Raw genomic sequence first — 14,886 nt, forward strand, 5'->3', positions numbered from 1 at the left:
CTGATGGATCAGGCCAAAGGCCCATCCAGTCCAGCATCCTGTTCTCACAGTGGCCAACCAGATGCCTGTGGGAAGCCTACAAGCAGGACCTGAGCGCAACAACGTTCTCCCCTCCTGTGGTTTCCAGCAACTGGTATTTAGAAGCATACTGCCTCCCACAGTGGAGGTAGAACATAGCCATCAGGATTAGTAGCCACTGATAGCCTTAAAAAATGGAAATTTTATTTATTTATTTATTTATTAAATTTATTAGTCTCCCATCTGGCTGGTTATCCAGCCACTCTGGGCAACATACAACATAAAAACATACAAATTACATTAGAGCATTAAAAAATCTCAAACAATGATAATAAAACCTAACCCTTCAAGTCGATTCCGACATATGGCAACCCTATGAATATTCACAGGGTCTTCATGGTAGGCGGTATTCAGTGGTGGTTTACCATTGCCTTCCTCTGAGGCTGAGAGGCAGTGACTGGCCCAAGGTCACCCAGTGAGCTTCATGACTGTCTGGGGATTTGAAGCCTGGTCTCCCAAGTCGTAGTCTAACCACTACGCCACACTGGCTCTCTTATCCTCCATGAATTTGTCCTCTTTTTAAAGCCATCCAAGTTGCTGCCCATCACTGCTTTATACATAAGAACATAGGAAGTTGCCTTATACCATTAGACCATTGGTCCATCTAGATCAGTATAATCTACACACACCAACTGGCAGAGGCTCTCCAGGGTTTCAGATGGGGGGTCTCCTTCCCAGCCTTACTTAGAGGTGCCAGGAATTGAACCTGGAACCTTCTGCATGCAAAACATACGTTGTGTCTATATGCCATGGCATTCCTGTAGCTCAGTGGTTACATTAGCAATAAAACAGGTTCCTTGCACAGACGATTGCCCTAGATTATATTTGTAGCTTCTTTTGCTATTTCTATGAAAGTAGAAAGGTGGGTTAGAAAGTCAATGGGGCAATTTTATTTTTGACAGGGAAGACAAGCTTCTCTTTGCCCCTGCCATGGCCATCACAAAGTGTGGAGGGGAGATGCAGGTCTGAATGCATGGTAAACGTCTGTCACCTGGCAGCAGCCATTGTATGAGGCTGGATCAAAGTGGGGAAGGGAAAGGATTCAGGCCACTCCATCACAGCAGAAAACAGAAATACTGAAAATAAATTAAGGCCAAGAGGCCTGCGACCTTTTGGCACTTCCTCTCCTTGAACTGTTTCCAAACCAGCTGGAGATTAGAAGAATTGGCACTCAAGTGTAATAATTATTTCCTACTGCCTCCCAATCTAATTCCCTTTGTGTTATGTCTTTTAAATAGTAAGCCTGATGGCAGGGGCTATCTGTCTTGCCTTTCTTTTTTTATTTAGCAAAACTCAGCAAGCCAACCTAGGAATCTTTTCTCGGGGTAAAAATTATTTAAATTTGGGTTTTTGTGTATGTTTATTTAAAGTTTAAACACACCCACCCATAAACACACCCACTCAACTAATAGCAGGTCTAGGGCACTTGGTTTCATGCCTACATATGCCTATATGACATCATTATCATCATATCCCCAAACCCTGGATGACAGCCTCTAGCAGTTTCAGATAAATATTATATAGCATAGGACACAAGATGGAATCCTGTGGTACCCAAGATCCAAAATGCCATGGGACCAACCCAGATTCTGCATTCTTCATCTGAGGCCCTTCTCCATGTGCCACCTCCGAGGGAGGTATGGAGGGTGACAACATAAGAATGGGCTTTTCAGTGGTGGCTCCTCTGTTGTGGAATGTCCTCCCCATGGAGATACGCCTGGCACCATCATTATTTATTTTTAGGCACTAGGCAAAAACCTTCCTTTTTACCCGAGCATTTGGCCCTTAATTTGAAGTGGTTGTAGTATCAAGGGCCTCTTTCAATGTGGCAGGTCTTGCAAGACCTGTTTATTTTGTACTGATCTGTTTTTAGGTTGTGTTGTGTTTGTTGTTTTAATGGGTTTGTTATAATTGGTTTTAATCTTATTGTTGTAGGTTTCTTTGGGTTACTTTGCAAGGAAAGTGACTTTATCATCATCATCATCATCATCATCATCATCATCATCATCCTGCCTCCCAGTGCTGTTCTCTGATAGTAGCTCTGCAGGTAGCATTGGAACCACTAAAACATGGTACATCCAACCCTTATCTCACAGAGCCATCCCAAGAGGATACTGTAGTCAATGGTATTGAAAGCTGCTAAGAGGCAACAGGATAGCACTCCTCTCTGTCTATAAAGGTTTAGCATAATCTACAAATGCAGTCATTGGAAATCACCTGTATGCTACTTTTCTTCCATGAAGGAAGAAAGGTGGGATATATATGTAAATTAGGGTTGCCAGGTCAGAAGCATCCCAAACCCTGAGATATTGGGGGTGGGCCTGAGTGATGTCATGGGGCAGGTCCAAGTGATGTCATGGGGCAGGTCCAAGTGACATCACGGGACGGGTCCAAGTGATGTCACAGAGTGGGTCCAAGTGATGTCATGGGGCGAGTCCAAGTGATGTCATCAAGCATATACATTAAGCATCAACCACAGTTGCTTGGTGCATACAATTCATACAAAAATGAATTTAGTTTCCAAATCGCATGAAGTATTAGTTCCCCTCTATTCAGCACTGGTTAGGCCTCATCTTGAATACTGCATCCAGTTTTGGTCTCTGTACTTCAAGAAGGATGCAGACGAACTGCAACGGGTTCAGAGGGGGGCAACAAGGATGATCAGGGGACTGCAAACAAAGCCCTATGAGGAGAGACTGAAAGAACTGGGCATGTTTAGCCTGGAGAAGAGAAGACTGAGGGGAGATATGATAGAACTCTTCAAGTACATGAAAGGTTGTCACACAGAGGAGGGCTGGGATCTCTTCTCGATTGTCCCAGAGTGCAGGACACGGAATAATGGGCTCAAGTTTCAGGAAGCCAGATTTCGACTGGACATCAGGAAAAACGTCCTAACTATTAGAGCCATACGACAATGGAATCAATTACCTAGAGAGGTAGTGGGCTCTCCGACACTGGAGGCTTTCAAGAGGCAGCTGGACAGCCATCTGTCGGGAATGCTTTGATTTGGATTCCTGCATTGAGCAGGGGGTTGGACTTGATGGCCTTACAGGGCCCTTCCAACTCTACTATTCTATGATTCTATGAAAAACATTTATCTGATTGGAAATTAAGATAGAAATATTAGCTAAAAGATGGAGCCTGGGTAGGGAACACTTAATCTAGCCAATTTGCTTCTGGCAAAAAGGGTTCAAGTGTCCTCAGGCCTGGCCAGATCAGTCACCAGAAGGCCATTGTAGGAAGAAAGGAGCCTAGTGTTGTGGAGATGTTAGATGGGAGCATGGATGGATGCCCGTGAAGGCTGCAATTCTAAACACACTTACTAAGGGACTAAGCCCCATAGGACTTCTCAGTAGATATGGTTTGGATTGTGTTGTTGGTAAAGCTTGACTAGGTATCCTCTGCAAAGATATTCATATCCAAGTAGGGTTGGCAATCCCTTGCCTGGAATGCCCTGCCCCTACCTTTTAACATCCAAATTTCTTTACAGATTTGACCCTTCACTTCAGAAAGAGGTCTGAGTAATGAGTAAGAAGATTCTCTACCCTTTTCTGTCTCACCTGTGGGCTGCTATAAACTCACTTTATCACCCAATTCCAGTGAATATAATTGACAGAGAGAAAGCACACATGATTTGGTCTACCTTCATAGGCAGCAGCTTGGGAACAACAACAATTGCAGCCATGCCGCCCAGTATGTGAATTCTCTTTTACCATTATTGGACAAGAAACAAACAACAAGGTGCATCATCAGTGGGTTTAAGAAGGTTGAGTGGATCGCATGGAACCACTGTTGTTGCTTCTATGGATGAAAGGGAGTGAGGATAAAGGTAAATGAAATGCATATAGAAACAGAAGAACAAAAGACAGTGATGATTTCTTAAATGCAGTACCATACCAACCACAACAAGATTCCTTCGAGTAAGGTAGAAAACTAAGCATCTCACAACCAGTCAGGATTCCTAACCAAACTCCAAAAATAATGAAAATTGAAGAAATATTTGTATAAGCATGACTATCAAATATATTTATTATTTACACAACCTGTACATATATTTATAGTGCAATCCTAGGTTTATTTATTCAGAAGCAAGTCCCAATGTATTCAGTGGGGCTTACTCAAACAGGGACAGAACTACAACCTTAAGTGATAAGCAACTTCATTCACGCAACCCAAAATTCAGAATCATGCAACTTTAAGCTGTTTTGCAACTGTTTTTATACTTGTTTTTATGGTTATTGGATTTTAAAGGGATTTATTTCTTATTGTGAGTTGCCTTGGTTTCCAGACTGCAACCCTACCTCACAGGTTGTTGGAAAGATTCCCATATCCACACACACACTGGAGATGTAAAAATACATACACCCCATATAATAGTTTATTGTCAAAACCCATTGCAGAACATTAAAAAACAATAAAACCAGTATTCATTTCCTACGTAATAAAAACAGTGATACCTAAGGAAGCCCTGCCTAACTGCTTCAAAAATAGGATTGGAGGGGGAGAGGAAGATATACAACACAAACACAATTCTTTCCTATGTTCATTCAAAAGTCCCATCAATTTACAGTACAATCCTAACCATGTCTACTCAAAAGGAAGTCCTATTGAATTCAATGGGGTTTACTCTGGGTATGTTTACTTTGGAAAAGCAAGTACTGGATTAAAGCTTCAATTTGGGAAGTTTGCAAAACACTGCCCTCTTCAAAATTTAAACCTGTCTGACTCCTACACATAAGAGAGAAAAAGAATGAAAGCTTACTTATTCAATCTGTGAGATGTTCCGAAAAGCAGGAAAAAGCACGTTTCTGAGCCTTGGGCCAGTCACTGCCTCTCAGCCTCAGAGGGAGGCAATGGTAAACCCCCTCTGAATACCGCTTAGCATGAAAACGCTGTTCATAGGGTTGCCATAAGTCGGATTTGACTTGAAGGCAGACAATTCAATTTGACTCTATAATTCCTTGTCAATCGCAACTCTAATTTCTTATTGGCTAAAAACCTGAAAGGGCAGGGATTAGAGGAGAACTTATGAGGAACTAAGAAATTGTGGGGTTTGACGTTTTGGTGTATATCTCTGGAACCAGACCACCTAGAAACTTAATTTTAAAAAAAAACAAAAGCTGAAAGTCTGGAGATTAAGGTGAGTCACCTGGAGATGATCCCCAAAAACTGGAGTCTCAGGCTGAAAAACGGAGGTCTGGTAACCCTAATATAAATAAAATTTAAAAAGCAATAGCCAAGTCTTACCTTTAACAAAGACTGAAGCTTCTGTTTCTGCAGAACCAAATACGTTTTCTCCTCGGCACACATATCTTCCCTCATCAGACTTGGAGGCATTCAGGATTCTCAGGCTCCCATCTGGAAGAACAGTTATCCTGAAAATTATAAAAAAGGTTTTTATCCTGAAATAGCATATGCAGAATCATCTCAAATGCAGACAACCTCTGTAGAAAGGCCTCATCAATAGAATTATGGACATCTCCCTGTGTTCCTTTAAGAATGATGAGAATGCTAATTGTTTTTGCTAGTCTTTCAAATAAGGCCAAATTAAACTAATTTTATCCCCTTGCCTTCTGCAGTACAACAGGCCCAAACTCCCAAAACAAAGTGAATTAGCCATCTAAAACTTACAAAGGTAAAAGTGCAAAGAGGTTTTGTTTTATTTAAAGACATTTGCCTTTCAGATTTGGAAAGCGTAACTTTCTCATCCAAAGATGTTTTAATATTAAGCACCAACTGTTCAACTGGAATCCAATAGTGACCTTAGCAAATCAAATCTAAAAAGAAATAGTGGTACGAAGTAAAAGCAGATGGGAAAGGAGAGGAAATTAATTGTATATTGCCAAAAGATGATTTATAGTACATTCTATGCCAGTGTAGCATGAAGATGAAAATGAGCTCTGGCTACTAATGCATGTTATTTTCATTTATTATAGTTATGCAGCACATTATCTAGATGAAGTCAGAGACACAACAGGGTGGAATCAAACTGTATCAGAAATGTGGGGCTATTCCTGAAAATGGCTGCCCTGTGTGGGGTTCCCCCTCCCCACAGTATGTAGTGTAACTTATTCCATATGTTGACTTTGCCACATTGTGCATTTCCATGTCTATGCCAACATCAACCAATGACTTGCAGAAAGATGGAGATTTCACATGTTTAGCTGCTGCTCTCAAGATCAAGGAACTGTACAATATGATGACATCAGCATTTAGTGGGCAATAGTGGTTGATGGAGTGGCAGCACTTACCTGACCTCCCATCAACGGTGTCACTATGCTTACTGGGAGGGAGACAGGAGGGAGAGAAGGTGGGAAGGTCTGTGCAGTATAAACACACTGGTGGCGCCAGCCTGGTGCTACTGCTGGTGAGTTTGCGTTGTGCCAACCTCCCCACCTCCTCCGCTTCCCCAGCTTCCTCCTAGTAAGTTCAGCGATGCCAGTGACAAGAAGTCAGGTAAGCCACACTGCCTTGCTGCTGCCCCACCAACTATTACTGCATATGGGATCATAAAATTATAGAATCTTAGAGTTGGAAGGGGGCTCAAAGGTCATGTAGTCCAACCCTGAGCCAATGCAGGAAATCTACTGTTACAGCATGCCTGATAGGAGGTCATTCAGCTTCTGCTTAAAAATCATGACCTCTAAGGCTATTCAACAGCTTGTGGAAGTTCTTCCTAATATTCACTTGATTTGTAATTTGAACCCAGTGGGACAATGGAAAACAAATGTTCTCCATCATCTCTGCGACAGCCCTTCAAATCTTTGATGATGGCTAGAATCATATTTAATCTTCTCTTCTCCAGGATGAAGATTCCCATCTCCTCATAAGCCTTGGTCTTCAGGTTGCTTCCCATTTTTGTTGTCCTCCTCTGGACAAATTCCAGTTTGTTGGTTTCCCTCTTAAATTGTAATTTCTACAACTGGATAAGTTACATAATTTGTACTAAATCTGGACAAGCTGACCTAGATATTATGGGGTGGTAACTACACATGAGTCTCTTATTTTCAGTTACAGTCCCATATTTCTTGGAATATTTAGTTCTGCCTTTTTTTTCTGTAGGATTATCCTTTCGGGAAGGTCTAGCGGATTAAAATGTTTTCAATGGGCACCAAAATCCAAAATGGTTGGCACCTGTCTGATACCCACCAGAAGGGGCTGTTACACAAAATGATCTGCTCCATGTCATTAAGGAGTGGGTCTTGGGGGGCATGCGGCCAGTGGAGGCTGGTGCTCATTGGCAGTGGTAGGGAGGCCAACAGTAGGTGGTGCTAGAGCTAATAAGCAGAGCCAACTAATTCTGCTTTGTCCTCCTTCTCCTCCCTGTTCAGTTCTATAAGGGCAACACTAAGACAAAAGAGGAAGAAGCTGACAGCCAATGCCACCCCCTAGACTAGTAGTAAGTAAGGAGGAAGGCAGGTGAGGACTGGCTGACGTCAGAGTGAGCTTGGTGGGGCAATGCCCCACTCACCATAACAAGTCAGCCTCCATTGCATGCAGCACTACAAGAAGCATCTCTCCTGATGACTGCAGTATCTGCAATATGCAGGGGTAGGGTGACCTCTCATGCACTCTGGAGTCTGGTCTCAAATTGTTGAGTTGTATAGACCAATATTAAAATCTTAAACCTGGTCTAGTAGCATATTTGCAGTAAATTCAGATGGCATGAGAGTACAGGGAGGTAGAGGTGCTGGAAAGGGGGTGGGGAGGGATTAAGGGACTGTAATATTTTATTGTAATAATCTGAAAACCCTAAATGCAAATATACTGCCTTCAAGTCGATTCCAATTTATGGCGACCCTATGAATAGGGTTTTCATGAGGCTGAGAGGCAGTGACTGGCCCAAGGTTACCCAGTGAGCTTCATGGCTAGGTGGGGATTAGAACTCTAGTCTCCCAGGTCATAGTCTGATACCTTAACCCTAATAAACTATAAAATTTAAAAAATAAGAAGTGGGTGTCTTGTTACTGAAGCTGCAGTAAGGAGATGTGCATATTTTTAGAAATATACCAACAAGAGAAAATGAGATCTTAACATTTTGAACTGCTAATGTATCAGCCCTTATCAATGAGAGTGATGTATAAAGTGAAGGGTCAAGTCTGTAAAGAGATTTGGAGCAGCCACATTAAAAGGCAGACAGGGCATTCAAGGCAGGGGATTGCCAACCCTGCTTGCATATGGATATATCTGCTATGCCCGGCCGTCGGGGGGACGCCGCAGGGCACCTTCTCACTCTCCATGCCCAGCACCCCACTGGATAAGTCGCCCTCAGGCAGCTTCCACTTCGACTACGAGAGCCCTCGAGGAAGTGGCTCCAGCAGAGGAAGGGCCAACATCTGCCCAGCAGTCATGCCTCCGCCTACATCGTGTGGAAATCTGAGGTCATGGCAGAGAGGCACAACATGTACCAGTGTCTGGTGGAGAGCTGTCCAGAGAAGTTTAAGAGCAGCAAAGACCTCAAGGAGCACTTGGTCAAAGTTCACTGCTACCCTTCTGATTTTTGCCTTGTGATTTGTTAATGTATTTTATTGGGAATTTTAACTGCTGCTTTTTGTAAATTGTATTGTTTTTATTGATGTATTTTTATATTTGTGTTTTTTGTAAGCCGTCTTGAGGGCCTTTTGGCCAAAAGGCGGGGTAGAAATAAACAACAACAACAATCCTGGTAAGTTTTTGCCAATAGAAATAATTGTAATTTCTCTGAATACTCCCACAGATACGTGACTTGAAAAGAACACCCCAATTTTACCAGAGGTCTGACTTCATGCAAAATTTGAAAGCTATTCAAGCACTAAAGACCTTAGACACACAATCCACTGAAAAGTACATGCACGATGTACATGAGTGATATCTGTGCAAAAACCACCAATCTGTCCTTGAACATTTTCTGGTCATTTCAGTGAAAGTCGCACTTCAAATGATTTATTTTGAGGAACAAAAAGTTGGCAAAAGCTCATACTGGAAAATAAAATCTTTCTGCTACACATTACACACAATAATGTATAAAATAGGATTTATTTTGGCAATGCATTTGTTCAGCTTATTGAAACTGGAAATTGCCATTATTGTGAGTTACAATCCCTCCCCTCACACACTGTAATAAAATAATTTACCATCTTTTGCAAGCTTTTTAACATATATTTCGTAATCTGGAGCAGTTAAACAAGAAATATAATTTAGGAATTCTGTTCATTTAAAATACAGGTGTCTTCCATAGCCTTGATAATTTCAGACATTTTCTATTATTCCAAATATTTTTAGTGCACTTGGTTTCTGGCTCATCTATGATTTGGCTGGAATATCCTTTCAAAAATATCCTGATATATTTGATGGTACCTTGTGTCAGTTTGCCTCCTTCATTATGAAACTCCCACTTTGGTTCACAACAAAGTACAATATACAATAAAACAATATATAAAAATAATGCAGTAAAAGCAATATAAACCATTAAAATGATGCAAATCATTCCTTCTAGTTCCAATGTTCAGAGGAGAATGCCAGTGCTTATGTAGCCAAAACAGCACCATCCATGAGAACATAAGTAGAGTCTGCTGAATCAGGCCAATGGCCCATCTAGTCCAGCATCCTGTTCTTCCAGTGGTCAATCAGTTGCCCATGGGAAGCCAGCAAGCAGGACCGGAGTGCAAAGAACACTCTCTGCTCCTGTGGTTTCCAGCATCTGGTATTTGAAAGCATACTGCCTCCGACTATGAATGCAGAGCATCGCTATTATGGCTATGGCTAGTAGCCCCTGATAACCTCATTAATGCACAAGAGGGAGATATCAGTAGGCTAGAGGAAGCCGCAAGGTTTGTAGTAATATTTTATGAAAAATCTGGGGTGGGGGTTCCATAACATTCCAGTGAGGAATGAATGTGCTCAGTGGCCATGCTGATCAACCATTGGAGGGAAGGGAACATGGAATGCCGGGTGAGAGGGCAAGCTGAATGGAGTATCCTTGTAGAGGACATGGAAGGCTGAAACATTGAAGAAGAGACTCCATGCTATAATATTGTGTTGCAGGTTGCACTTGTAATCAACTAAAGTCATGCTGGAACTCCTGAACCAATTAAAAAGGTTGTTTGCTTGGTGCTGAATTTCAGCACCAGGCAAAGATCCCTGAGGTGAGAGTCACATATGGGACACCACTACCCAAAGGGCCCACTCTCCAGTAATCACCCTCCTACCTGGAGAAGGGAGGGGGTCTCAGAGGAGGGCCTCCACACATGATTGCAACATTCAGGCAGGCTCATGTGGGAGAAGACGATTCTTCAGGTATAACAGATCCTGGCAGCTAATCATTCTGTCATCCGCATGTAATGAAATCTCCATCTCTGTCCATCTCAACCCTTTTGTGGATTGATCATCTCCGGTGCAGAATTAGGGCTGTTTTCTAACAAAAACAAAACCTGACCAAAATTTGTCAGGGCTTTCCACATTAAAAGAACATACTGTATGGCCCTAATGAGGAAAGATAAATTAGTGTTTTGTGGTTGGCTGCAGTTTGCAAGATTTACTGGGTGAAGGAAGTCTCATTGTCATGAAAAATATGCAACCATTTATTTGAAATGTGAATTTGGTCCCTGTTCTAAGCAATCCAACAGATTAGGTAAATAGATGTCAGAGAAAATCCGGGGGCATAGAAAGGTCAGGCAGGCTGTATGCTGTACGTTACACATGGAGGTTGAGGGATGGATTACGAGTGCTAACGGCTGGCAACTGAGTCCATTCCATCTAATCATGTTGCATACATTTTGTTGTGCATTATAATGATCTAACCTCAAGATTATGAAAGCATGATTGACTGTTGCCAGGCTCAGAACTGTTGCAGGATCAAAACAGAGACCCATAGCTCAGTGGAAGAGCACATGCTTTGCATGCATAAGATGCCAGGTTCAATCTCCATTTAAAGAATCTCAGGAACAGGGCTGAGAAATGCCTCTGCAGAAAGCCTGCCAGAATAGACACAACTGAGCTAGATGGACTGATGACTTGACTCGGTGATTATAATTGGCTCCACTGGGGCAGCAAGAAGCCTAGGTGAGCCTTGGGATCATATGCTCCTCCCTCCTTTCTTCTCCTCCGATGTGGCCATGAGTTCAGAAACCTTCGCTTTCATTGTTGATTAGTTGCAACCTATCATGTTGTTTGAACCAAACAAGCTATGGCTGATCTTAACTATGGTTTGTTTGAAACAAGTCACCTTCAAACTATAGGCTATAACGGTGACTTGTTTTAAGATTAATGACAGTTTAGGGTTCTGACATAACACTAAACTGTGGTGAACTAAAATCAAAAGTGAAAGCTTCTGATCCTGGAGGAGAGGGGATGGGATGAGTACATGAGACCAAGGCTTGCCTAGGGTTTCCATAAACCAGCCTTTCCCAACGTTTGGGTCCCCAGATGTTGTTGGACTACAACTCCGATCAGGCCTAGCCAGCATGGCCAATGGTCAGGAATGATGGGAATTGTAGCTATGAGACATTAACAACCCTATGACAACCCAGAAATGAGGGAAGAGCCACAGCTTTGTGACAGAGCATATGCTTTGTATGCAGAATTTCAGATAAACTGAGTTCTTGTAGAGCTGCTAACTGAAATTACATATGCTTTGCCATGATTCTTGATTCATATGTACAAAATCTACATTTACAGGGAAGCATATGCTAAACTACGCAATCACTTTAGAAAACAATGCTGAGAGCCAGTATGAAACAATGACTAGCCTAGGTATAGGGAACCTGCAAGCCCCCCAGATGTTGTTATCCTACAGTTCCCATCATCTCTGACAATTGGCCATGCTGCCTAAGGCTGATGGGAGGTGTAGATCACAAGGTCTGGAAGGCTGCAGGTTTCATATCCCTGGCCTGGAGTATTGGGTTTGGGTATGGGAAATCCAGGTTTATGTCTCCATTCAGGCATTATGAACATTGAGTGGCCTTGGGCAAGTCACTGTCTCTTAGCCTAACCAACCTTACAGGATTATTGTGAGTATACAAGGAGATCATAGAATAAACTTGGAATGGGCCTATAAGGCCATGGGTCCAACCCCCTACTCAATGCAGGAATCCAACTTAAAGCATACCCAACAGGTGGCTGTCCAGCTGCCTCCTGAATGCCTCCAGGGTTGGAGAGCCCACCACCTCCCTAGGTCATTGGCTCCATTGTTGTACCACTCTAACAGTTAGGAAGATTTTCCTGATGTTCAGTTGAAATCTGGCTTCATGCAACTTCAGCCCATTATTCTGTGTCCTGCACTCTAGGATGAAATCTGGTTTCCTGTAATTTGAGCCCATTATTTGGTATTCTGCATTCTAGGAAGATTGAGAAGAGATCCTGGCCCTCCTCTGTGTGACAACCTTTCAAGTACTTGAAGAGTGCTATCATATCTCCCTGCAGTCTTTTCTTCTCCAGGCTAAACATGCCCAGTTCTTTTAGTCTCTTCTGACAGGGCTTTGTTTCCAGTCCCCTGATCATCCTCTTGCCCTCCTCTGTACCTGTTCCAATTTGTCTGCATCCTTTTTGAAGTGCCATGTCCAGAACTGGGTGCAGTACTCAAGATGAGTCCTAACCAGTGCTGAATAGAGGAGAACTAGTACTTCACGTGATTTGGAAACTATACTTCTGTTAATACAGCCTAAAATAAAATTTGCCTTTTTTGCAGCCACATTGCACTGTTGGCTCATATTCAGCTTGTGATCAATAACAATTCCAAGATCCTTCTCATATGTTGTGTTGATAACCCAAGTATTCCCCATCTTATAACTGTGCAATTGGTTTTTTTCCCCTAGGTGTAGAACTTTGCACTTATCCCTGTTGAATTTCATTTTGTTGTTTTTCATTCTGATATGCTCTAGCCTATCAAGATCCCATTGAGTTTTGTTTCTGTCTTCCAGGCTATTAGCTATCCCTCCCAATTCTGTATCATCTGCAGACCTAATAAGCACTCTGTGCACCTTCTCATCCAAGTCATTAATAAAAATGTTGAAGAACATTGGGCCCACGACTGAGCCCTGTGGTATCCCACTTGTTACCTTCCCCCAGTTTGAGAAGGAACCATTGATAAACACTCTTTGAGTACGATTCTGTAGCCAACTGTGGATCCACCTGATAGTTGTTCCATCCAGCCCACATTTAGCTAGCTTGCTAATCAGAAATTCATGGGGCACTTTGTCAAAAGCTTTGCTGAAGTTGAGATATATTATGTCCACAGCATTCCCACAGTCTACCAGGGTGGTTACCAGATCAAAAAATGAGTTATCTCCAGTCATTCCATCCTTTTGGAAAAAGGTCAGGAGAGAAATGCAATAACTGCATAAACTAAGGTAAGAAATGGAAAATTCAGACAGGAACATGGACAATATCCATTGCAAAATTATCATTAAAATGAGATTGACATGTAGGAAACTATTATGCGATTATTACTTTTTTGCAATACTACAGAAACATTTTTTATTTATCCTCCCACCCTTTTTTTCTGTCAAAAATATCATGCCAAGTTTGCTTGCTGCTTCTGTTTACCGAAACATTGAGAAAGATACTGCCACATTTATTTTATTCAGAGAAAAGGATCAGATTACACAGATCAGTGGTTTCATCAACCTTACTTTTTATCATGTGATTTTGTTGTCAGTCGTAATAACAGTGCTAAAATGGAGAAAGCAGCTTTTTTTTCCTCATGAGGAGGATACAACTTAATTTTTTATATATAGAGAGAACATATTTATACTGAAAGTAGGTGGCGTTTGATTGGCTTATCTACCAATGATTCGCATTTTCTCAAAACAATATGGAAAAGCCAGAACATCGACCACAGAGCTCAATTCAGGCAAGCTGCCTGTATTTGTTCACACTAAAGAATTAGACCAGAGGTGGGTAGCAGTGGGTAATTTTAGTTTCCCCCCTAACTTTAAGCAACCATTCTCTCTTTCTGAGCACCACACTCAATCGCCCCCCTGGCCTTTTCACAGAATGAGCCAGAGAAAAGGAGATAGAGAGGGCAGCAGAGATCCTCACCTCACTGGATGAGTGGAAAAGTGGCCAGATGTGCTGGCAACACTAGCAGGACTGGCAGTTAATGATGAGGTGAATTCTCATGATTTAGAACTCTTCTGCACCTGCCACCTGGAATAATTGTCTCATATTGCCCCGTGATTGTGTCGGCCCTGGACTCATCCTTATTCCCCTTCTTTAGCCAGGGAGTGGCAGCACCCTAATTGCAAGTGAATGGCAATGAATTTGGCTGTCTGTTGGAGTGTTGCCTCCATCTTTGCCCTCAACCCTGTACATCTGTAAATACACTCAAATATGACAAAACACCATAAGCCTCCAGAGGGCGTCTTTTAAGGGAAGCCAAACCTGGGTAAACGCTGCGCACCTGGATCTCCTCAGCCCCCCTGGGAGGGAGCATAGCGATACAATGACAATGTCAAAAACCAAGAGCAATACATGGATCCATACATGATTTGGATTGTATTATGCTGTATTATATTCTGTTATTTATTGTATTTTTATCCTATTGTATTTTATGTTCACCACCCAGAGAGCTATTGCTAGTCGGGTGGTATATAAATTTAATAAATAAATAAATAAATAAATAAATAAATCCTGAGGCTGGCTGTTATCTCCAGGTGGGGCAGTGCAAAAGGGAGAGAAAAATAAAACAAGCAAACAAAAATAAAACACCTTTCAATAAAGCGGTGGCACTGGAGGATGGGAACTTTTAGAAGACTGGCTTAGGAGTACTGGTGGTACAGCAGGTTGGAGCCCATGGCATACCGAGAAGACAGAGTGTGGCAGGTTTAACAT

At 42.2% G+C, this 14,886-nt stretch overlaps 1 protein-coding gene across 1 annotated transcript in view; it reads right to left on the reverse strand.

The window, feature by feature from the left end:
- Positions 1 to 14,886, reverse strand: part of CNTN5 (contactin 5) — a 324,115-nt gene that overhangs the window by 134,627 nt on the left and 174,602 nt on the right. The window contains exon 8 of the mRNA XM_061628766.1: positions 5,326 to 5,453. Within this exon, the coding sequence (XP_061484750.1) occupies positions 5,326 to 5,453 (128 nt within the window). The remainder of the gene's footprint in view (positions 1 to 5,325; positions 5,454 to 14,886) is intronic.

This window comes from Rhineura floridana, chromosome 5 (genome assembly GCF_030035675.1).
Source record: "Rhineura floridana isolate rRhiFlo1 chromosome 5, rRhiFlo1.hap2, whole genome shotgun sequence".
Taxonomy (NCBI): Eukaryota; Metazoa; Chordata; class Lepidosauria; order Squamata; family Rhineuridae; genus Rhineura; species Rhineura floridana.